Source organism: Silene latifolia, chromosome 4 (assembly GCF_048544455.1).
Source record: "Silene latifolia isolate original U9 population chromosome 4, ASM4854445v1, whole genome shotgun sequence".
In the NCBI taxonomy this organism is placed as follows: Eukaryota; Viridiplantae; Streptophyta; class Magnoliopsida; order Caryophyllales; family Caryophyllaceae; genus Silene; species Silene latifolia.
Genome location: NC_133529.1, coordinates 110,926,361 through 110,953,165, shown reverse-complemented (window position 1 = coordinate 110,953,165; position 26,805 = coordinate 110,926,361). Strand labels below are relative to the sequence as shown.

General features: G+C 35.6%; 1 protein-coding gene and 1 non-coding gene across 2 annotated transcripts; both read right to left on the bottom strand.

Moving 5' to 3' along the window:
• Positions 1-21,331: 21,331 nt before the first annotated feature.
• LOC141654415 (small nucleolar RNA R71) lies at positions 21,332-21,438 on the bottom strand. The gene has a single exon (XR_012547976.1). It is a non-coding gene; the product is annotated as a small nucleolar RNA R71 (small nucleolar RNA).
• Positions 21,439-22,729: 1,291 nt separating this feature from the next.
• On the bottom strand, positions 22,730-25,245 carry LOC141651929 (uncharacterized). The gene is made up of 2 exons (XM_074459619.1): positions 23,478-25,245; positions 22,730-23,334 (listed from the first exon to the last, which is right to left on the bottom strand). Exons 1-2 carry the CDS (start codon positions 25,243-25,245, stop codon positions 22,730-22,732), a joined length of 2,373 nt encoding a protein of 790 aa, XP_074315720.1.
• Between the last annotated feature and the right edge of the window lie 1,560 nt (positions 25,246-26,805).

Below are 26,805 nucleotides of genomic sequence, written 5' to 3'. Positions count from 1 at the left end.
ATCAATAATATTCACTTCATCTTCTTAACAATTACTCCCTCCATTCAAATCCAACCTTTCTTTTTCTTATTTGGACACTATTATAGCAAGTTCAATGGTAAGCTAGTTGCAACTAGCTTACATTTGCCATATCATATTTTAGGCTACAATTATTTTGAGCTACCAACCTACTACAATGGTTTAACTTAACATTTATACTAGCTTGAATAATGAAAAATGTCAAAACTAAATTGCTATTGGTTGTTTTTTTCTTGTGGGTTCATTTAAGCTACTAGCTTAATGAAGCTAGTTGCTTAAACTAAGCAAGTTTACATGACCATCTCCAATATAGCCGCAATTTCTAAAAATTGCAAGCAAGTCCCTAAATTACATCATTGGACTTGCTCTTAGGAGTCGTTTGGTTGCATGTAGGAATTTTCATTGCCTAGGAAGTGATAAATCACATGATTTTAGAATTCATATGAATTAGAAAATGTTGTTTGGTTGCATATAGGAATTGGAATTCATGTAGGCATTCTCACTTACCTAGGGGGACCTAGGTAAGCAACTTCCTCCATTATGGAGGAATTAGAATTCATGGGAAGTTCCAATTCATGTGAATTGAGGTAACCAAACAAGTCACTCATTTTGCAATTCACATGAATTGTACTTCCTGTGTTTTTTAGTGGGTAACCAAACAACCCCTTATTATTTGAACACTATTCACGTTAAGGAGAATCTTCAGTATTCCCAACAATATATAAGAGAAAATATATTCATGTAGGATATTGTTAGATTCATCTTTAGGAGTAATTATTAATACCAAACTTTTATAATTTTTATTAATATATAATGAAAGATATAAAAGTCGCAAAATACGCGTTGCCATACGTAAAAAAGTAAAGAGGAAGCTTGGATTTGAATGAATGGAGTAAAATTAGTCCCATTATCTTTGAGAGATGTATATCTATACGTTTTAACCAGTATTCAAACTTAATTTATGCTTCTACATCCCTTGATTAAATGTGCATCCAAATGCTTATAACCTACGTAGTACATGTTTAAGGTTATGTTTGACAAGACATTTTAGATACTCCCTCCATACCACATCAATGGTAACATTGACTTTTTCACACTTGTCGAGACACGTTTTGCAACGTAAATATCTTTTGTTACGCATTCTTAAAAATTATAAAAATTTGATATTCTTATAGCATTCATGACGATAAATCAAACAAGATCTCACATGACTATATTTTGTCTTATAGATTAAGAATAATATCAAAGATTCCCTACGACCATGAATAGTGGCAAAACGGTCAATGTTACCATTGGTCTGGTATGGAGGGAGTACATGTTTTGACTAATTAAAATAGCTATTTTGACAAAAAAAAAAAAAATTAGGTAACTTATTTTTTGCAAGTATTTGACAAATAGCTTATTTACCCAAATAAGCTACCTGAAATGAAATGCTACCTAGGGTAGTATTTGAGATTTCAGGTACCTGATTCTAAGTTATATTCCTTTTTACCCCTTTAATTTGATATATATTAAATAATTATTATATCATTTTACGTCATTTCACTAAAATAAGCTACTTTTTCAATTAGTTGACCAAACATTTTTTTTATATAATCAGCCACTTTATCAGCTCCTAATTTTTAACTACCTTATCAACTTTCTTTTCAGATTTGAGTTAGCTTTTCAATTTTGAGGTACCTTTACAGATTTGAGACATCTTTTTAGCTCGTTTTACCAACCAGAGCCTAAATATTCAGTAATAGTCTTACTTAAGGAAACCTAATATACTAGTGATCTAAATTAATACGGAGTACTATAAAAAAACCAGACTATGTACAACATGGTCAATTAATACGGAGTAGTTTTTATTCACAGTTTTTTGAATATTTCAATGTTTTTTTTGGTATGACGAATATTTCTATGTCAAACGGCATACTACTCATTTAGTCATTTCTATAAGAAAGAAGGTAAGATATATTTCCCCTCCTGGTCAAATGTTTTTTATGTTGATAATAATAAGTTTATTTTAGAATTTTAAGAAAATAAACAACAATATTTCTCATTGTTTTAGTAGTTCAAGGAAAAAACACATGAACATATTTCTCATTGTTTTAGTAGTTCTAGGAAAAAACACATGAACAATGGAAACTATCCAATTAATGGGAAGAGTTTTTTATTTCAACCCTTCACATCTCTCAAAAGGCAAAAACTTTTGTTGGTTCCTTATTAAATTCCTTAAGGTAGTGCAACAAAAAGTTTAATTTTGGTGGACTTAACATTGTCCTTTTTTGTTCTTTTGATCCCAATTGGTGAGTTGGGAAGACCCATGTTCATAATAGCTAGCCATGGTTGTTAATGAGACAATGAGATGACGAGATTGGGATGGATGATAATGAGATGTGATTTGGTGAAAAGAGCTCTTGTTCTCATTTTGCACAAATTGTTCTTTGTAATGATGAGGAGTTTATAACGGTTCCCTTAAGACAGATATACTCGAGTATAGATAAGAGTCTAAAACGAGTTAAATTTTCTATGAGCCTCAAATTCTCAGTGCATTATTCTGTTTTTGTCTTTATCACAAATTTCTGTTTAAGAGTTAAGATGAGAATGGGTTAAATATACGCATTGGAAAAGTTAAAAGGTTTGCTATATATATCCATGTAGGGTGATATTTGACCCATCTTAAACTTAAGGCGAATATTGTTGTCTTAAGTAGAGATGGAAGTGGGCACGCGGGCCGTTAGGTTGGCACGCCTCGGCACGGCCCATGGCTCATTTTAGCACGACACGGTCGAACATGGCACAACACGCCAGGGGCCGTTAGCCATGCCTGTGTAACACCCCGGTCCAAACCTGGTCGGAAGCGGTTACTTATGATAGCTCACCAGGCTCTGTACATGGCCCACAGATCAACACAGATCCTTTATAGCACATTTTGTCCCTACTCATGCGCATCCCGGGAACCTTCCCAGGAGGTCACCCATCCTAAGACTACTCCTAGCCAAGCACGCTTAACTGTGGAGTTCCTTTGCATGGATGACCATAAAAGAAAGTGCACTTTGTTTATATGAGTAGTACATTCAATCCCTTTAAGCACTATTCATTTAAGCCTGTCAGTGGACCTCTTCAATTAACATGGGGTGTTACAGCCTGGGCCGCATTTTGAGAAAAAAGATCGTGCTAGCCCAGACACGACACGCTTTGGCACACTCAAAATATGAAAAAATAAGGCTAAAGTGGCCGGAGGATTTACAAGGGCATGCCCAAACACGCCATGGGCCGCATTTTAATTTCACAAGCACGACAAAGCACGATACGGTATGCTATGGGTCGTGCCTGGGTCATGCCATTTTTTCTTCTAGCACGGTGGGTCGGCCCGAGGCACGACCCACTTTCATCTCTAGTCTTAAGGAAGACTACATGTTGTCTTACTGTGTTTATCTTATTTGACTCGTTTTAAGTTTAAAATCGGTTGTTTATGTCTTAACAAGAATTTGCGTTTATAGATTAGGGAATTACTCAACTTTTTCAAGAGGGCTGATTTTCATCGTCGACGTTTTAGTAACTATCGTCGACGTTTTCATTCAAAAGACGATAATGCCCTTTGCACATTTATACCTATTTCTCTCTCTAAACAATTTTCTCTCAAATTCTACTAAAAACCAACTACATTTCGATCTCCCATCTGCATTAAACCGATAAAATGTTAGAAATTAACGCACATCGACTAGAAAACTTAAATAATTTAAAAAAATCGTCAAATAAACGTATTAAACACGATTAAAAAAAATGAACTAACCATGGACTAAATGTTGAGATTCAACAATCAACCATGGACCAAACGTGGAGACTCAACGTTCGACCATGGACGAATGTTGAATCCCAACGTGTAACCATGGTGCCACGTTGAGTTTCAACGCTTGTGCCATGGTGAACGTTTTAAAAATAAAAATAAAAACGTTCACCATGGCACAAACGTTGAAACTCAACGTGGCACCATGGTTACACGTTGTAATTCAACGTTGGCCATGGTAGTCACGAAGGATCTGGACGTGGGAACCATGGTGGCCAGTTGGCCTCGTTGAGATCCAACGTGAGATTCATGGATCTTCTCCCCTTCCAGAATTCGACTATAAATCGACACCACCAACAACATAAATCGACACCAATTTCGCAACAACAACACTACAATTCAACTAATTAACAAGAAATTAACAAGAGGTGTTGGTTAATTTTGGGGGTTTTTTAAATTAGAGAGAATTTGTGTTGTGTTAGTGAAATAATAAGGGTATGCTTATCTTTTTTACTAAAAACGTCGATGATAGTTACTAAAACGTCGACGATATTTACAAATCGGGTCTTTCAATTGATAATCAATTGGGATTCTCTCAATTTATTACTCTCTTTATTTCCTTTCATTTCTTATTAATGGTCAATCTTCCGTTTTAAAACGACCTAACGGTTGAATGTTTGAATTGGAAGATGAATAATGGTTTAATATTGTTGTATTAGAGGAAATGGAAGGAATATGAAGAGGACTCATACTCATTTCAAACTAAGTGTAATACGCCCTTTGTCCTAGTCATCCATTGATCTATTTTACTTTGATACTTCTTAGTCATTTGTTTACTTTTTTATTTTTGAAATAGCTTTAGTAGTTAATGTAATTATCAGCGTACATTTTGATTCATTTGTAATTCAAGTATAATGTCTCTTTTTTCTTTGTTTTAGTGTCAAAAATAAAAATAAATAAATAATTGAAATGAATAGAATAATGGTCAATTTTATCATGTTGCATTTTTCTTGGACTTGTTTGGTGGATTAAGCCGTGAGTATGGTTGGCAGCTATTGTTATAATGAGGGTAATAATTTGTTCTCTGTCACTGCCACTTAAAAAGGACTAAATTTTAGATTGGTCTAGATAATTAGCCATGTTTTTTTTTTCGATGAAAAGAGCTAACTAAATTAAATGAAGTTGAGCTAAATAGAATTGAATAGAATTGAGCTGAGGTGAACTGATTGTAGTTGAAGTAAGAGTTAATTTTGTGAAAAGATAAGCTGAACAAAATTAAATAAAGCTAAAATAGAACTGGACTAAATAAAGCCGAGCTGAACTAAGCAAGAAAGAACATCAAGTTTATGAAGTTGGTTTAGTTATCAAGGCAAGAGTGGTTACAAAATCCTTTATTGTAATTTGTCGATGTTTTACTAATGATGTATGCTTTTTGAAATAAAGATTCTAAATATATCCATCCCTCTTTCTCCTGTAATTTGCCTTTCTCAATCCATTTTTCATATTAATTACTTGGAAGAAATTTATTAATTAAAGACGATTGTTAAGAATACACACTTCAAATCAAGCAGAAAAAAGAGTAATTGACAAACCAAAAATTGAAATCGAAACTCTACATTGTAATTAACAACTAATCCAATAACTACTAATAATAACAATCGTTTATGAACAATTTATTACGTTAAATTGGTGAAAAATAGTAAAGGAATTTGAATGACAATAACTTTGTGATAGGGTATTTGGTTAAAGCGATTTTTTTCAAATCACTTATCTTGACAAAATCTATGTCCTTGCTTGGTCAAGACATGGATTTTTCACGCCTCAACCATGTGTGGGCGTGAAATACTTATGATCAATCGTGCCTATGTCGAAAATTAAGGGAAGGATAAATTGAAAATATATCATATAAAAAGGGTAAAGGGTGACAACATGAAGAAAACGTCAATAATGTACTGTATGTCAGAACAAAAATATATTCCGTAATGATAATATAGTACTCCCTAAAGTTCCAATGAGAATAATTTAGCTTAACATGAGTTTGTTAACCTAAATTTCAGACAAATTAATTTGTGATGGTATGTTTGAGAATTTAGAATTGGAATTTAATTTCATAATTGAGAGATTTCAAGCGGTTGCTAACGACTCAATCCTTACCAATTTCAAGCTAGTTAAAATTTGGGTTCGTGAAGGTCAATGTCGACGCAGGTGTCAAAGAGGGAGAAGGAGTGAGCTTGGGGGTGGTTTGCCGGGATAGTAGAGGTCGTGTTTTGTGGGGTGTTTCTTGTGTGCAGGAGCAAGTTTGGGAGCCACAAGTTGCTGAAGTGGTTGCTGTTCTTGAAGGTGTCAAGGAAGCGTTGAGGAAAGGGCACTCGATGGTCGTCGTTGAAAGTGATTGCTTATAAGTTATTGGGGCGCTTAAAAGGAATCTAAAGGAAGAAGTGTTTTGTCGTTAGTTCTAGACGATATTTTATCTACTAGTAGTTCTTTTGTTTCTGTTTTTTGGTCATATACTAGTCGTGTGAACAATAGTGTAGCTCATGTTTTTCCTAGGGTCGTTGGGAGAGTTGTGTGGTCGGATGTCCTACCACCGATCGCGAACAATGCTGTATCTCTTGATTTATCGTTATTGCAGTAAAGCCTACGAGTTTTCACCTAAAAAAAATTTGGGTTTTTCAAATACCTAGTAACCTACCATATAATAGTCATTTCAATTCAATCACTATTCACGTTTTATTTTGTGATACAAATTTCATCGCAATATTTTTATTTATGATATTTTTTTCCGATTGCAAATATTTTCTGTAACAATATTTAAGTTTTTCAAATAGAAAATATCCGGTGACCTTGACCCATATCCGTCTTACGCAAGTTCAATTCCAATTTCATGGGATCTCCAAACGAATTTTTGAAATTAAATTTGAAATTACATTCGAACATTTTGAATTTTTAATCTGTACAATTGAAATCTTGAAAATAAAATTAACTAGTGTAACACTCGTGAAAATTCACGGGATTGTTTCTTAGCTTTTTAAAATTTATTTTTAATAAACTTGTGAAATGAATGTTAGACGATAGGTAAAAACAGTTCTTGGAAGGGAGTAGTACAATTCTAAATTGCATAAGAGTTTATATTAAAGAGCATGCTTGGACATAGATTAGCAGGTTGGCTGCATTCTGTATTGTGCCCTCAAAATAAACTTATCATCCTTGGCTTTTACCCTGACTTACATAAAATTAAATTTTAATAGTGAAATTTCGAATTGACATTTTTACAATTAATACTTTCTACATGTAATATATTTGTAGATACCTCATTTCTACACCTCCTGCAAGCCACCCGGTGATGATTGGGCCGCATGTTTGGTACACTGAACGATTTATGACAGTTTGTAAGTTTACCGTCAAGTGATAGCTCAAATACTTGTGTCTACCCCTTGGTTGTCATCTACGCGCCGACACGGTCGGTTTGACAGTAATTAGAGTTCATTTGGAGTCCGGGTCAAAAACCGCTTCATTTTCTAATAAACCGTTTAAAATGCCGAGTCGGAATGTCCTGGAATATTCCGGATATTTTTATTCCATAAATTAATTTAATATCTTTTGGTAAAATATATACCGAAAATCTTATTTTAAGGAATAAGGAAGTTGAGATCCACCGCAATTCCATAAAGGAAACGCGGAAATCTTTCTTCCGTAGGAGGAAACCAATGGGGAAATGACGCAGCAGATGCTGCGCCTCTTCTCCATCTCTTTTCTGCGTGTTTTCAGATTTTTCCGCGATTTGTTTCCAAAGTTTGAGTCATTCCATAACTCTCCATATTTTTTAGTATAAATAGGGACCTTTGTTCCACATATTTTTCACGCGAGTGTCCGCCCTTCTCTTCTCCCTTTGCATTCTAAGACCGTGCTCTAAGCTTTTGATGTCTACGTGCTTGATCAATCGACCACGTAAGCTCAGATCATCCTGAGTACCAGTCACGTTGCATGACCGACCAATTTGACCACTACACATCAATCAATTTAATCTAAATCCTCTTGCGAGGGCACTTTCTACATACATTTGAGTCGAGCAATCACTAAAACGTTAACTTAGTTAATCTCGTTTCGTCAAACATGTAAGTCTGAGGGTGTAAATCCCATCTTTTATTATTGTATTTTATTTTTGTATCAATTAATGTAAGATTTACGTCAAAAGTATGTTTAAAATCGACTTATAAAACCTTTTTATCAATCTGCTTTTACGGATCAGCAGTAACCAGACGTCGAGAAGAAACGCAGCAACTGCTGCGCTTCTTCAAAGAGTCGCAGCATTTGCCGCGCCTCTTGCAGAGGTTGCTGCAGTTCCTGGTTTTCTTCTTCTTCCTCGGTTCTCTGATGACTTCTTCCCTTTTTTCTTATTTTCTTTCTTCCATTCACATATAATAGATTTTTAATACATCCTAATGATAATTATGCTTTGTTTTACGGTTTAAATTCCTTATAATCGATATTTGCGGGTTTTCGTCATTAAATCAAACCCGGATTTTTAGAGACTCGGTTCGTTCATATCAAGTTTCTGAGATTCGCCTTTGTACATATTTTTACCGTTTATTTCCGGTTTGTCTAGTTCTTTAAACTCGTTTCCGTCTTCATAAATTTAACCTAGTTTGACCTAACTCGTTTTAATTCGCCTTAAATTAGTCTTAATCCGTTTTAATTTGTTTTTATCGCTTTTATGACGATTCATATGTAAATTAATACGCTAAATCACTTTCATCCGAGTCAAACATCAATAATCAACCATTAAACACACGAACGAATGTAACAACTCGCAGTTTTGACTTCACAGCCAGAACTCACCTCAGGAACAGACGCAGTGACCACTGCGCCTCTTTCAAGGGACGCAACAATGTTGCGCCTGTTCCGGGGTGATTTCTGTCTCTGAACTTCCGTTCTTGGTTTGACCTAATTCTTTAATTACGCAGTTAATCGACTATTAATCGTAATATCACCCTTAATCTGTCCATATTTTCTAACCTTTATTTTTTTTCTTTCTTTTGTCAAATTGTCCGTCTTAAGTATATTTTTGACGTAAATCATTAAATTGTTGTAATTTATTGTAATTTTAATTATCGCAATTTATTTACTGTATTTTATTATGGATGATTTATTTAATTGTTCTTCACATGTAATCAATCCTAAACCATAATTTGACATTAATGAGTGCTAAATTATATGTTCACCGACTTAGTTAATTCTCACATGTTAGGATCAAAACATTGGATGTTGCATTGCATGCATATAATCGACAGCATATCGAGTATGAACGATTTCCCTAATCATTAGTAGAGGCCGCTATCGAGGCGGGCGGGATTAGGTGTTCAGTAAAAGGACTTCCTAATACGTAGGCATTGGCATCCACGAGAGTCATTATAGACATAGAATGCTAAGCGTAACGAGTTCTTAGTGTTCATGTCACTACTTTGTGTCTTGACATGACACGAGGTATTCGAACGGTCCCAATTTCCCATAAAAATTGGTGACGACTCCACAAATGTAAACGCTTGTTCCCAAGCGCCCCCTTGTCCACAATATTACACTGTCATTCTACATTTGCTTAGTAAGAAAGTTGATTATTTGTATATTCAGTTGCTTGTCAGTATGGTTACCTATAATTGAATAGAACTAATTGAAACCTTGCAATTTCAAATAAAAGTTCAGTGTCAAGCTTAGTCGTTAATATGTGGCCCTGGCTAGCTCGTCAATGTCGCTGAACCCATGCTCCAATCGTTACCGTCCAACTGCTTACAGAACTTTAGCCACCACCAGCTTAAAGAAGTTTACCGTCCACCTGCTCATCAACATCAATCGAATTACAAAACTCATAATTTATGCTTTTTTATCTAATGAGCTTGGTTAGAAATGGCGAACGACATTAACAATACGCAAAATCATGAGTGAAAAAAATACAATTGTTGTATAACTGTGATGTCATTATCATGGGATAGGCTAGGTACAATACAATGTAGAGTACCTAATGACTTAGAGCTGTTAAGGAATTGTAACATAAATCAAAAGTTTTCTTACCTTCGTGCATTAGCTCTATTGACAATGATGCTTTTAAATGAGCTTCACTGCTGCTAGATTTTGAATAATATTTTTCTTGACCCTCAATGAATATCGGACTGTAGAGCAGAATATTGTTATCCATTAACATTCTCCCTCAAAATTGCAGTTCAAGTTCAAGTCAGATACTGTAAGACGAAAAATGAAGTCTAAATTGATAATCTTTACATGGCTTAGGTTTGGGACTTATCTGCACATCTTGACATCAATAACGATACAGACAACACCATAGCCTATTGAGAATGCATTATAACAGAAAATGGAAAAGAGTAGGATACCTATATTTTTGTGATTTGCCGCTAATGGAAAATATCCGGTGACCTTGACCCATATCTGTCTTGCCCAAGTCCAATTCCAATTTCATGGGACCCCAAACGAATTTTTGAAATTAAATTTGAAACTACATTCAAACATTTTAAATTTTTAATTTGTACAATTGAAATAATGAAAATAAAATTAATTTCGCCTTTTCAAAATACTAACTAAAAGAAGAGAAAAACTTTGCAACTTGAAAATCCGATGATCCCGCGTGAGAGGCATTAATGCAACTCTACTTGATTCACAACGGCGTTCTGCCTAGTGCCTAGCACCAAAAAATTCTCTTTACTAGAGATAGTATAGTATCATTGCATTATAAGACTTCTTTTCTTAATTATTAAGTTGACAAGTTGCCAATTTGTATATGTAATAATTTAGCCAATTAGTCTTGCGGAAGACGGGTCGGAGCAAGTGACGGGTAATGTCACTCACAAAACGAATAGGGAGGACAAGGTGGAGGCACCTCCATGTGCTTCCCTCTCTCCTCTATTTGGGTAATTTGTGAGAGAAAATGGTATCCGTCACTCCAAAGTGACGGATACGTGCCGTCACAGATGAGATTTTGTGTAATTTAGCGAAGATGTATAAAATCCCTTCAGACTTTCACAAATTCTCATTGAACACGGACACTATCCGTCACAAGCTGAAGACGGATAGTGTCTCTCTCACAAAATGTAAATGGATAGTGCAAGTGGGGGGAAATGGATACCCCATTTGCCCTCCCACTTGCATTTTGTGAGAGGTCACTATCCGTTTTCAGCTTGTGACGGATAGTAGCCGTCTTCAATGAGACGAACTGTTAGACTTTATTTCAAATTTGAGATTTCAATCCATAGTCTCAAATTTGGTTGTGTGGCTCAGTCTCTCACCGGGGAATGATTATAGGCGAAATTTAGTTGGGGATTTTAAAATTTTACTACTTAAGATAAACACCCCATATAAGTCGCACACTAGATCTTGTTTACGAAAACATGCCTGTTTTTTTTTTTTACAAAAGGAAAGCATAATACTAGCCGTTCATAGCACTCCGTTTTCTAGTTTGTGAGCGATTAAATTACGATTCCTAATCAATACTATATATTAAATCCAGAAACCAAGGGATTTCAATGTAATTAAAGAAAGTTATACAAATTAAGTATACTATATAGTTTTAAATCACTAGCAACGTGTGATGGACCCGATTAAGGGATCTCAATGCAAATATTATATAGTTTGGGTTAAAATTAAATTATATAGAAGCTTGGTAATTTTCCTAAATATTTGTAAGAGACTAAAACATGGTCAATTATTTCCTTAAAATAAAATAATTAATTAAGATGGTCAATTTCCTTAAAATAAAATAATTAATTAGTATAAATATGCACACTTATGGTATTAATTATTATCATCATAAAATTATATATTAAATTTAAAATCTATGCAATTTTATTAAACTTTATAGTTTATTAGATGTATAGAGATGTTAATTATTTAACATACAAAAATATAATATAAGTACGTTATAAATAATTCAAGTTAGATTCCATAATATATAATATTGCATAATTCTTTCGATTTGATTTAATGCATAAATGTAATATATTTATATAAATATATAATCCTCTTAAAATTGCATAACTAAGTAGTAGTCAGTAAAGAAAAGAATTGTAGTAACATTGGATATAGTTATATCATAGTAATCTCTCATTTGAATAGTAAAAGTAACAATATTATCAGCGAGATTAGTGAAAGTGGTAGAAACAACAACGGGAGTAGTGAAATAATCAATATTAATGCGGCAATAGTGAAAGTAACAATAAATTACGGCGGGAATAGTGAAATTATTAATATTAATGCGGCAGTAGTGACAGTAACAATAATTACGACGGGTTTAGTGAAAGTAACAATGATTACGGGCAAGTAGTGAAATGTTATTAACTTATTATTATTGTTTCATTAATAAGAGTAAAATATTAATAGCGGGAGTCGTGAATTTGTCTCAAAATTTATTTCATCGTAATTTTAGGATATGTCATAGGAAAATATATTAATGATAAATTTATGGGTTATGCAACTTTAAGTAATTTTATTTAATAAAAAAAAAATTATGGTAAGTAGAGGTAGCCCGGGCGAAGCCGGACACCAATACTAGTAACATAACAAACTGAAATACAATGAAAATAGCAAACAAACTCTAAGATGTCTTCAATGATGAAAAAATTGTAATTAAACACCCAAAATAAAGCTTCACAAATAAATAATGTCTCCCCCGCTCAATGGTGAAGACTTTGATTTCTCACCTATGGGTCTCGGGTTAGATTCACATCATACGCATATTCACATCATGTCTAGCATTAAAGAAAACATGTCCTTATGGTTAAAATGATACGGTTAATCGGCTATGTGCTTAATGTATCACTAATATAGATGTCGCGCAATAAATGCGCAGTATTTATACAGTTTTTACATTTTAGTTTATTCATTCCAAATTTATAACTTAATATTTTTATATTTTACCTCATTGTATTTTGATATAAGAAAAAAGAACTGAAAAACTAATAAAAAAATTGAATATGTCATGAAATCATTTTTTGTCACAAAGTTAATGATTTTATGTAATAACTTTTCTTAAATCATCTTAATGAATTCTTTTCACGAAACTAATAATATTAGTTTATTTTATTGTTTTATACTGTGTAAGTATGCATCAAGTCATTTTCTAAGAAAAATTAGCAATTTTGTATTTTATAATTTTATACCCCTTTTATTTTATTTTTATTAAAACATTATATATAATTATAATTTAGAATTTAATGGAAAAAATCACGCTTTAAGAAAAAGATAATAGTTTAATGGGAAAATCTCATTTCTTTACTTATATAAGTAGATGGAGTTTGGAGGGAAAACTTTTGAAAATTTTTATTCTCTTAGTAGTAAGGGGGATGTTTAGTACCCTCTATAAGTTAGACAGTAGGTCTTGTTTAAGAAAACATACCATCATAGCTAAAAATGATACGGTTAAATGCTTAATTTATCATGTTTAGTAGTATTAGAATATGCCTTGAATCTGTTTAAGAGTCAGTTCCAAATTCCGAATCTGACTTTATTTCTTAATTTGTTTAGGAAACTACTACTCCCTCCAATTCACAATAAACCTCTCATTTCATTTTGGCACAAAAATTAAGGAAACACACTACCCCACCATATAATTAAATTTGGACCACACAAATACACTACCCCACCATACAATTAAATTTGGACCACACAAACACTTACCAAAAAAGGAAATAGGGAGGTTATTGTGAATAACCGAAAAAAGAAATAGGGAGGTTTATTGTGAATTGGAGGGAGTATTATTTAGTTTCATTGTCTGTTTAGAAAACTAGTGTAGGTAATTAACCAATTAGAGCGGTTATTACCCTACTTTGAGAGTAATTGGAAGCAAATAAGGACATAGCAACGAAAATCGAGCAAAGGAATCAAGACAAGACCCTTGGAGAGGGTATTTAGCCTCATTAGGGAGTATACCATTCTTTCCTACCGGGAATGAATGGTTCCTAATGAGAAGGAAATCGGAAAAAAAAAAGGAGAAAAGATTCTTCTAAAAGTTGTCTCGACGGAGACCAACCATCTCGAGCGAGAAGACTGTCGAACCTGAGCTGTCTCGACCGAGACAGAATATACCCGCTCGAGACAAACTGCTGCTCGAGATAATTTCATAATTTCACCCATTTCTTTTTGTAATCCTATAAATACCCCCGTAATATAAATAATTAGGGAAATAAAATTTTACATCCCTTAATTAGGAATCCTAGATTAGATTTACTTCCTTAATCACCCATAATTAGTTTAATCTTTCCTTAATTACTCTTTAATTATTTGTTAATCTAGTTTAGTAGTTTGATTTCTTGGGTTTATATTGAAGCTTTGGTGATAAGATCTTCATTCTATTCAAGGATTATTCTTTTATTTCTTCATCTATTGTTATTATCATCCTAATTAGTTAGTATTATTCCTAATCTCTCTTTTAATTACTTGTTAAGCTTTGTTTAGCTCATTAATCACTTGTCTTCTATCATCATGTTTAGCTTAGATTCAATTCTTTGTGTTGTTATTAGCATGATCATATCATATCAAGCATGAGTGAGTAGTATTAGATTAGGGTTGACGGGGGATTATATTATGGGGATGACTATGGGTTAATTTATGTTTGTTGGGTCTTATCGTTGATTAATGGTTCTATTTTCAACACTTGCGCTCTACATGTTTGATGAAATGTGTGATTGATCAATTTCATATTTTATTACTTTTTTATACACTTCTAAGATTGTAGTCTTAGATGTTGTTAGAACTTGCATGTTGTTGGTAGATTGATCAAGTCAACGCGGAGGCTAGCTTGTATCGGTCTAGGTAGGGTCGTTAGATCGAGAGACTCGACTCACAACCCGATTTGAACTCCCAATCAATTAAAGACTTGACTCATAGATCCCTAAGTAACTCATATGAACCCTTCACCCTAATTTTCCCTCTTTATTTGATTTCATCTCGATTATTCATTCCCCCGCTCTAGTTTACCCTTACCTTCTCGTTTTCTTTGCAGTTCTTAGTTTAGAATATCAAACCCAAACCTAAAAATAGTGACGTTGCACACCTAGATTAGACTAATTTGAATGACTTAGATACTCTCCGTCCTTATGTGTAACACCTCCATTTACCCGGCCAAGGTAAATAAGGATACTACCATCTCGCTTTTCCAGGATAGTGCATCAAAACTCCAATTAAGAAACACTAGTCCATGATTTAGCTATTGATACAAAATGAATTCTACATTATTCAAGATCTCAAAATTACAACGGAAGTTTATGATTACATCTATGTCAAATCTATTACAACTGATATCAACGGCTCATCCCATGCTCCACGTATTATCATCATCATCATCATCATCATCATCATCATCATCATCATCATCATCATCATCATCATCATCTAATACCCGCAAGTCTAGTTGCTCCCCAATATGACCAGAAATATTATAGGGATCATTACAGTTTTGAAAACAATATCAAGTTCAGTCTCAATAATACAAATTATCACTACTAAATAAATACATAACAAGAACAAGGCATACACACACATCACACATCAAACTTCAACGTCCTCCTCCTCCTCCTCCATAACTCGGTAACGACATCGCAACATCGCCACCAAAAGTCGGACCGTAGCCTGAAGGTTCCCGCATCGCAACACGGAGTACCATGTGCTCGGATTTCAACCCGAAGCATGACATGCATGTTCGCATCGCAACACGAACCCTAAACCCATATCCTTAATGTGCACATCCTTCTTGAGGCGGGAGCCACAAGGAGCGATCCCGGGTATGAAGTTAGTCTCCCTCAACTGCCTCACTAACACCATCACACCACCACTTCACAAGAACACACGCATACATAGCACCATGTCACAATGCAATATGCCAAATATGCCAACTCACCAAGTACCACAAATACAATCTCACAGCCATTGAGTGTCACAAGTATGATATCACAATTACGGAATATCACAAACATGATGCCACAACCACATATATAATCATTTATACTATCAAGAACTAAGTAAAGAAACCATACCTATTAGCAATACTCTGATCATAAGCAATCAACCCGATTCCTAACAAAGCCGTCACATCTTAGATGGTGGGAATAGAAGACACTGAATGCAAAATCCCCAAATCTATTTTGAGTTTTCTCTCCTTTCTCTCTCCAGATTTTCTTGTGTGAATTAGAATTGTGGGAGGTGTTCTAGGGTTTTGGGATCTTTGGGTTTATATAGTAGTTGGGAGGACTGGGAAGGAATTGGTAAAGCCCATATAACAAATGACATAAAATAAAAGAGGACCATATAAAATTCCGACAGACTAACCCGACTCGACCGAGTAACAAGACACACTCGGTCGAGTACAACACTTACTCGAACTGTAACACCCCCATACTCCAAGTGCCTTACCAGGACCACTTAAGGCATGTGAATGCTACCATCTCGGTTACCCGAGGCAATATATATCAAATAGACAATAAAGAAACATACTTTATTAAATATGTTTAAAGTGTTACAAGTCCAAAACCAAAACTGATAAAGTAAATACAACTGTTTCCCAAAAAATGTTAATCCAAATAATGTAAAAGAATGTTTAAGACACAGCGGAAGACTTCTAGACATCTCGTGGCAACTCAACCCAGCTATCCCATGCGCATCCTCTCATACCTGCTCAATAACTGCTCACCATCCTCGAATGGATCACCACAGTTTTCAAAACATTTAAACCGGGGTCAGTTACTGTTTACATAAAACAATACAACAATCATCCAATCTCTATTATAACTCCACATACCTGACTACACATTAAAGTGTGTAGTCCTGCCAGAATAACCATCGCAACAAGTATTCCACACCGCCAGTGGGGGACCGCAGTCATTCCCACCTAAGCCCCACTCATCTCATCCGAGCGATAACCCATGTTCCTAAATATGCACACCCCCTCTGTGGCAGGTTCCACAGAGGGCAAATCAAGGGCGTGAAGCCACTCCCGCAAGTGACTCCACTCAGCCGAGGGCGCACCTCGCGAACCACACACAACCAATCACAACCAACCACATTATACAACAACAATTACCAATTACCAATTACCAATTACCAATTACCAATTACCAATTACCAATTACCAATTACCAATTACCAATTACCAATTACCAATTACCAATTACCAATTACCAATTACCAATTACCAATTACCAATTACCAATTACCAATTCCAATATGATACAAATCAACAATAATGATCAACCATCAACAATACTATGTAAATAATAACCGAGTAGGGAAACCCTACCTGGAATAAGCAACCATAAGACCGTCACACGCAGCTACTCAGTAATGTTCCTCTACGAATCCTCCTCCTATAACACATATTCCTATAATTATCACCTAATCAACATAATACTCCCAAAACCCCTAAATCTACCCAATTAGGGTTTTAAACAAACTCAACGAAACATTATAAAAATTATACAAGAATCTTACCCTTAACGCGACGAACTCAACGGTGTAAAGAACACGATAATCCGACGATCCTAGCCCTTAGGATTTGCTAAAAACGCGGCGCATGAAAGCTACGTAACTTCTTTTTCTCTTTGAAAGGTTTTAGAAAAGGTAAAACTGATTAAAAAGGGTGACGGAACCCTTAAATACTAATCACGCGTTATTAACAAAACCCGACTAAAATAACCCGTAAGACCAACTTACTCGATCGAGTAAGTGACTTACTCGATCGAGTGACCCTTACTCGATCGAGTGTGACACGTACTCGATCGAGTACCCAACAGGCAGACTACTGTTTCGTATAAAAACATACTTACTCGACAGAGTAAGCCCCACTCGATAGAGTACCCGTAGACATAGAAAACCATAGTATTACAGTCTTCCCTCCTTAAAAAAAACTTCGTCCCCGAAGTTCAACCCATACACAAAAACAAAACATACTATCTCAACTCCGACACAACAACATAACCAAAAACTCAAAACAAAAACTTCCAACCAAAACTCAAACTGACTCAAAGCAACTACTAACTGTACTAAAACTAACATAAAACCGCACTAAAACCTTATGCGACCATCTCCTACCCCCTAAAAGAAACATGATTACGTCCCCGTAACTACACATACCTGATCAAAAACAGCCGGATACCGCTCCCTCATAGCCTCTTCCGCCTCCCAAGTAGCTTCCTCAACCTCATGGTTAGACCATAGAACCTTAAGCAACACTGTTCCCCATTCCTATTTTTCCGAACATTGCGATCAAGAATCTGTTTTGGGACCTCAAGATAAGACAAGGACTCATCCAACTCTATGTTCTCCACCTGTAACACATGTAAAGGATCGCTCACATACTTCCGTAACTGAGACATATGAAGCACATTGTGCACCCTATCCAAAGCCGCTGGTAAAGCCAACCAGTAAGCAACCTCACCCACGCGATCTAAAATCTCATATGTTCCGATAAACTTCTGGCTCAGCTTCCTTTTCTTACCAAACCTCATGACCCCACGCATAGCAGATACTTTAAATAGATCCTTGTCCCCAACCTGAAAACTTTATGTCACGACGATGTAAGTCTGCATAACTCTTTTGTCGATCCTGGGCCGCTTTCATCTTTTGCCTGATCAGCTTAACCTGTTCTATCATCTCCTGTACCATCTGTGGTCCTAAAACCACTGCCTCGGCTCTATCATCCTAGAAAATTGGACTCCTACACCTCCTCCCATACAAAGCCTCAAACGGTGCCATCCCAATACTCGTGTGATTGCTGTTGTTATAAGAAAACTCAATCAGATCCAATCTATCCTCCCAGCTACCACCAAACTCCATCACACGAGCTCGCAGCATATACTCCAAAGTATTGATAGTTCTCTCTGTCTGTCCATCTGTCGCAGGATGAAAAGCAGTGCTCATCTTCAAAGTAGTTCCCATCAACTCCTGCAACTCTCTCCAAAACTGTGATATGAATATTACATCTCTATCTGACACTATATCCTTAGGCACCCCATGCAAATGAATCACATGCTTTCTATATCCCAAAGCTAACTGTATCTTGGTCCAAGTATCTTTCATCGGCACAGAGTGAGCTGACTTGGTCAAACGGTCAACTATTACCCATATCATGTTGTTACCCTGTTGACTCCTCGACAAACCCACTATAAAATCCATAGAGATAGACTCCTATTTCCACTCAGGCACCTCGAGAGACTGAATCTTACCTTGTGGTCATCGCTGCTCTCCCTTAGCCCTCTGACATGTCAAACATCGAACCTGATAAGTGCATAATTTACATACTTTTACCCCTCATTTTAGCTCGGTTTCTATTGTTCATCATACTTTAATTAGTATATTTTTGAGCTAATCTTGTGTTCTAGGTGTATTGTTGTGTTTGTTACGGTTTTGTAGGAATCTAAGCATTTAGAGGTTTTTTCCTATTATTTTATACACCAAGTTCACTAAGCTAATCAAGACCAAGTGTTGGACTAAGCATGGAGCATTGGATTGGGTTTTGCATGGAGAAATTGATGGATTAATATGTGTAATGCAAATGTTGCCAACAATCAAAGTCAAAGCCCAATGTTCAAGTCCAAGTCAAGGTGGAAAGCATAAGATTCCAACATGCTTAGGATGCTTTTTGGGAGCTCTAAAGATGATAGATGGAGCATTTACCCGGGTGCATTAAGGGTCATTAATCACGCTCTTAGGATTCCTCAAGCAATTAAGTGAGGAATTAAGAGAAAATACCCGGAAACACACGACCCCGATCGGGGTTGCACGCCTCTTGATGATTTACGTTTCACTCTCCTCTCCTATAAATAGGAGAGGTATTCCAAGACTTTAGGCATCCAATTTTGCGTCTCATTTCCACTTTACAATAGCCTTAAGCTTTATATTTCCCTCATTAGTTTTCTCATTTTAGTTTACAAGTTGTTAAGCTTTCCTTAGTTCAATCCTTCAACATTTTGTTCTACAAGTTATTGTTCAAGCATTTTTTATTCAAGCATTTGGTTATTATTTGTTCATCCATACAAGTTCATCTCTTTAAGGTATTTCTATTTACAGTTTACATTTCTATTTAGTTTATATTTAGTTTATAATTTAGCACTCCTTTTAGATTACTTTAGTTCTATTTCTTTTACATGTTAAAACATTTAGTTCATATAAATCACTCAACCATGTTTATCATTTCTCTTTATATAGTTTACAATTTAGACCTTAACACGAGTAGCTAAATCTCTTAGTCTAAGGGCTAGGGAAGCCATGCATAAATCAAATATATAACATGATAAAATAGGTTAATAATAATGTTGTTTAAATTGCTTCTATCACATGCTTGTGCCATAACGTTTAATCTTTGTTTAAGGCCTTATTCAATTGATTAAGTTTGTTCATTCGTTCTATAAGTCGAGAGGCACGGAATTGAATTAGACAAAGCATGCATAGTAGGATGACCTAGTCATGGACGAGAGTTTCTCTAGGACCCGGTCTATGGTTGACACTAATATCGTAAGGTGGGTGTCTCTAAGCCTAAGCAATTGACAATGTTATTAGTACCGAATTTATCATGATCGTATATTTACCCTTGCATGTGTGACCCGAACCCCTTAGACTCTCTTTTATCATATAATTTACATTACAATTTTCATTAATCATCAAACAAACCAACCAAACTAAAATTGAAGTCGACCTTGATAAAAATCTACCCATAGCAATTCACAACGTAATTCCCGTTTCCTTGAGGTTCGACCCCTATTACTACATCTATTTGTGTTTAGGGAATTTATCTTTGCATAGGTACGCGATAAGCCTATCAAATTTTGGCGCCGTTGCTGGGGAAACGGTTTTATTGCTTTTTGAATTGTCGATTTTTATCTTGTTTTCCTTTGTCTTCGGGAACACTTGTTCCTTAAGACCGTTACTTATCACTTCTCTAGAAATTGTTGTCTTATGCCCAGGTCCTCTCGTAGTGGAGAATTGCTTTCACCGGATTCTGATCCCGAGAAAACATTTAGGAGAAGACGACGTTTTTGGAAGGAAGTGAAAGAAGCCACTTCTACCGTACAAGTTGAAAGTGCTAGAAAGTCTTACTTAGACGATATAGAAGCCCTTGAAGAGGAGGAGGTTTCTTGTTCATCAACTCCACCACCATCACCATCTACTACCAAAAAGATGGTGAAACTTTCCGATCACTCAAAGCCCACTGTGGCCATGGTTCCGGCCGGTATCACAACTACTCAAATCACCTCGCCGGAATTCGAGATCAAGCCGGCTTTCATTAGCCTTGTGGAGAGGAAGAAATTTGGAGGAAGTCCTTTGGAGGATCCCAATTTGCATGTGCAAAATTTTTGTGACTATTGCTCCATGATCCGTCAAACGGGTGTTACTCAAGCCCAAATAAGAGAAATACTTTTCCCTTTCTCTTTGAAGGATAAGGCCAAGCTTTGGATCAATAGCCTTGACCGCACCGCCATGGGAATCACCAATTGGGAGACTTTGGCTCTAGCCTTCTATCAAAAGTTTTTTCCACCGGAGAAAACGCAAACTTTGAGGAGCCAAATTACCGGATTCCGTCAACAAGCTCTTGAGAGCTTATATGAGGCTTGGGAGAGGTACAAAGAGATTCAAAGACAATGCCCACATCATGGGCTAGATGATTCGTTTCTAGCAATAACATTCTACAATGGATGTTGTGCTGAGTCCCGAAGGATTCTTGATTCCGCCAACAATGGGCGGTTTGATCAAATTGAAACCGACCATGCTCATGCCACGATCGAATCTATGGCGGTCCATGATGCCCAATATGTCAATTCTCGAGTTGTGCCATCCAAAGGTAAAGAAGAATCCTCCAACAACTCCGTTTTGCTAGCTCAAATTTCTTTGCTCCAACAACAATTGGCGGAAAGGGATGCTAGAGATTCCGTTCAACAAGTCAATGCCATGTCTTCAATAAGTCAAATCATCGTTTGTGACGGTTGTGGAGGAGCGGGTCATTATGCCGCTTATTGCCGAGCTCCTATCGAAGAGGTAAATACTTTTCAAGCTCTAAGACAAAGTTCATATCCACCGAGTACATTTTCCAACATTTATAACCCGAATTCAAAATTTCATCCGAACTTGTCTTACACTAGCAACAATGTGCTTAACCCTCAACCCTCACCACAACAAAATGCCTATGTCCCTCAATAACAAAAGTATATCCCTCCACCGGGTTATCAAAATCAACAAAGGCCCCCACAAAACAATTACCAACAAAATCCACCACAAAACTCACAACAAAACAATCAAGGGGTTGGTAAGCTCGAGGGCATGATAGTCCAAATGCAAAGGGAATTATTGGCTCAAATTCAAAAGAATGATCAAGCTCATAGTGCCGCGGTCAAGATGTTGGAACAACAAGTGGCTCAATTAGCCACTTCTAATTCTCAAAGGAAGAACGGTCAACTACCTCCCCAAGGTGAGCAACCACATGAAACTGTTAATTCTATTTCCTTGAAAAGTGGCACAAACTATGATGGGCCATCCATGACTTTGGATGATGAGGTGGTTGTTAAAAAGGCCAAACTTGGGGGAAATGATAAAAAGAAGGCTAGTGAAGAGCCTATTGTTAAAGATCGTGTGCCATTTCCTCACCGGTTATTGATGCTAAAGAACAGGGGCGTCTTAAAACTAGTAGAGGTCCGGTGCGGGAAAAAAAAATGAGGCCCTAAAACATAAGGTTGAAACTTTATCGAAACAAATTGTCAATTTTTATTTGCTCAATGAATAAAAGTACACAAGTAAAATTTGATAACATTATCCAATCGTTCAAAAAACTCCTCATTTCTACTTGAAAATTATCCTCCTGCGAGCCTTTCTTGAAGCAAAAATGTCGATCAAACTTTCATAATCAATCTTCTTCAACAAATCTTTCTCTATGGCTATCAATGCTAATCCGTTAAGTCATTCTTGTAACATCGTAGAGCGTAAATAAGATTTCAGCAACTTCAACTTTGAGAAACTCCTCTCTGCAGATGCAACTGTCACAGGTATAGTCAACAAAATTCGATACGCAATAAATGAATTTTGGAAATAACATTTACGTTTCAAAAACGACAAGATATCAATGGCTCTCATATCTTGATCAGGCAACATATCTTTGAGCAATTTTAACTCCATATAAAGATCATTTCCATCAATATCAAATCGTTTGCCACTAGTAAGAGCCTTTTGAAGATTAATACAATTAGAATGTAAGGTCTCATTATCTAATGATTGCAAATGAGTAGAAGTGAACAAAAATCCAAAAGTATTTTGAAACTCTTGATATTGCTCAAATCTTCTATTAAGTGAACCAATAGCTTGATCAACAATAAATAAGAAATAATTTACTCGAAATGATTCTTCGGTAGTTTGGTGAACAACATCAGACGAGCTATTTTGATTTTCATCAAAATGTTTTTTCCTTCGAATTTCTCGCCTTTTTGGAAATACGGGATCAACACTAAGTTCAATTGCAATGTTTTTTGCTACATTTATAGCATCAGGAAATCCAAATTCTCTATATTCTTCAAAAACAAAACCAGTTTTTTAATATCTTCAATGGCTACATCAAGAACCATATTATGTGATTGTAAGTTTTTACTAACATAATTAACTCTGTACAATATTTCATACCAAATGACTAGTGCTACCAAAAACTCAAAATCACCAAGTTCATTTTTGGCTAAAGATTTAGCTTCACTTCTTATCTTAGAATCATTATCAGTTTCTCCTACTTGAAGTAAAGCTTCACGTACCTCCTCAATTTGAAATCTTATAGCTCTTACACTTTCCACACGACTCTCACAACGAGTAGATGACAATGGTTTTAGAGTAAGTTCGGGTACATTTTCTTTCAAAATCTTCCATCTTTTTGTTGAATTGGCAAAAATAGTGTATATTCGTTGAATGACTCCAAAAAAATCTTTTGCCTTAACACAACTATTGGCAATATCACATAATGTTAAATTTAGACTATGAGAACCACATGGAGTAAAAAAAGCTCGAGAGTTTACATCTAAAAGCTTTCTTTGTACACCTTGGTGTTTACCTTTCATATTTGACCCATTATCGTAACTTTGTCCTCTCACATTATCAACATCAAGGTCAAGTGATTTCAACTCATTTAACAAAACATTAAAAAGACCTTGCCCAAGTATATCATCTACATTCAAAAATGCTAAAAAAGATTCTTGAACACAAATAGAACTTGAAGACACATCAACATATCTCAAAATCAATGACATTTGTTCTTGATGACTAATATCGAGTACAACAAGAATAATGGAAAAATATTTTGCTTGCTTCACATTTTTAATAATTTCAGATTTGATCGTAGAAGCAATAAGAAGTATCAACTCATTTTGAATATTATGACCAAGATAATGAAAATGAATATCAGAATTGGTTACGCGCTTAACATGCTCTTGAATAATAGGGTCAAACTTCGTTAACATTTCAATTAATCCTAAACAATTACCATTGTTATTTTGATACAATCTTTCTTTTTTGCCGCGGAAAGGCAAGTTATGCTTTGCTAGAAATTCCACAACATATATAATTCTTTGCAACAATTTTTTCCAATGATCTCTCTCTTTTTTCATTTTCTTTTTAGCAATTTTATCAATTGTTTGATCCTTTTGAACTCGTTCACGCAAATCATACCAAATAGACATATTAGTAATATGTTCAACACCCTTTTCGTGCTCCTTGAGTCTAGCACTAACGTGACACCAATCCGAAAAACCCTCATTAGCTAATTGACCTCTAGCCGCCCCTTTCCTAAATACTTTACAGCAAAAACAGAATATTTTATCAAGTTCCTTTGAATACACAAGCCAATATCTATCACATTTCTCTCCATTTGACAAAATTCTAGTGAACCATGTTGAAGAAAATTGTCTAGACCATCTATCCTTGGGGCCTCTTTCAAATGATAAGTCTCTTCGGGGACCTTTATCCGCTAAAATACTGATCATATCATTGTCAAGCGCATTCCAATTTCTTGGATCAAAAATATCTAACACATTCTTAACATTATTAGCATTTTTACCATCAAGGGTCGCCTCTCCATTAACATCGTCATTCATATTGTTTCTATTTTCATTATTGTTGTTGTCATTATTAAAAACACCGTCATCATTAACATTACTATCATTATTCTGGTTGTAATGACCGTCTTTATTATTATTATTAGCATTGTCATTATCAGCAATTAGAACCACATCACAAGAAACCTCCTTTTGATCACAATTTGCAACAATTTCATCGACAATAACCATATTTTCACTATCAATTGCACTTTCAGCAGCAGTACTAGACTCTTTTATAATAAACTTATCAAGGGCTCCGGTTTGGGATCGGGTTAACTCTTCTATACGTTTTCTTTTTTTACGCTTTTCAGACCCACAATCAAACTTTCTTATTCTCGGTGGCATGTTAACAATTGGTAAAAAGGAGGGAAACAACCTGATAGAGCAACCTTATTAATGCTAGTCTTCACGGTATGAATGTAATTCCATCCAAGATGCAAATTCAATCGCCAAACCTTCATTGAAATACAACATGAATAAATTAATCAAATTCACCAAAATATATAATCATACTAAAATTTGGTCAGAATCATCGATTAAGAATCTGACCCATCTCAGATGTATTCGAGAATTCGACTATTCGTCAATCGTCATAACTCATAATCGTCAACAACAACAATTCGATATGAGTCTGAATTTTAATAATTAATAATTGATACAAAGCAAATTGAAAAGAAAAATTACCTATCAGAATCCTCCTTTTGAGTTCAAATTGATGAGTTTGGTTGATTTCTTCTCAAAACAAAGTAATAGCTAAATTCTTGGTAATTGATTAATCTGATTTCAAAGGGAAAATGAGAGATTAAGGTTGATTGTGAATTTGTGCTTGAGATTGAAAGATATATAGCTAGAATTTTTTGAACGTTTGATTGTTTACTTAGGTTTTTGGGTTTGGATTTTGGAAATCTTAAACGCCAATTTCGGGAAAGAATAATGAGCGTGATTGACTGATTGCGTGATATCATATTAAGGTTCCAATCTGAAACGCTAATTTGGGGAAAGAATTTTAAGGTTTTTTTTTTTTTTTTTTTTTTTTTATAAAGGGATTGATACCGAGTTTGGGCCTAAATTTTGGAGGCCTTGTTCGAGCGCTCAGGGCTGAACTGGGCCTTAGCCGCCCCTGCTAAAGAAGAAGAGCAAGCTTGATGCCAAAGATGTTGGGTCTCCTATGCCCGAGAAAAGTGACAAGGTGGTTGTTGAAGAAGTCTATCCCAATGCTAAGGCGAGTGATGCTGATTCAAAGAAGGTGAGTGTTTCCAAAGAGAATGAGAATGAGAAAGATGTGGAGGATGCTCCTCCAAAAGAAGTTGTTCAAATACCATTTCCCCATCGCCTAGCAAAGCACAAGGAAGAAGGTAAGTTTGGTAAGTTCATGGAAATGTGTAAAAATTTACAAGTGACCGTCCCATTTATGGAATTGCTTACCCAAATCCCCTCCTACGCAAAGTTTATGAAGGAGATTCTCTCAAAGAAGCGATCCTTCAATGAGGTTGAGACCATAGCTTTCACCGAAGAGTGTAGTGCACTCTTACAAAATAAGTCTCCCCCGAAACTTAAGGACCCCGGTAGCTATTCTATTCCTTGCACTATAGGCACATATACCATTGATAAGGTCCTTTGCGACCTAGGTGCTAGTGTGAGTGTCATGCCCTACTCCCTTTGTGAAAAACTTAACATGGGTGCTTTAAAATGCACAAGTACGACATTGCAAATGGCGGACCGTTCTTTAAAACGACCCTTAGGTGTCTTAGAAGACGTACCCGTCAAAGTTGGCAAGTTTTTCATACCCGTTGACTTCCTCATACTTGATATGGCCGAGGACTTACAAACCCCAATTATATTGGGTAGGCCATTTTTACGCACCGCGGGTGCGTTAATTGATGTGAAAAATGGGAGGTTGACGTT

What these genes read in the sequence shown, in the direction of transcription:
- LOC141651929 (XM_074459619.1), bottom strand. Translation starts at nt 25,245, where the DNA reads ATGCCACCGAGAATAAGAAAGTTTGATTGTGGGTCTGAAAAGCGTAAA. An exon ending in TTTAGCCAAAAATGAACTTG is followed by an intron (nt 23,335 to 23,477) that starts GTGATTTTGAGT and finishes TTGTTTTTGAAG; the next exon opens with AATATAGAGAATTTGGATTT.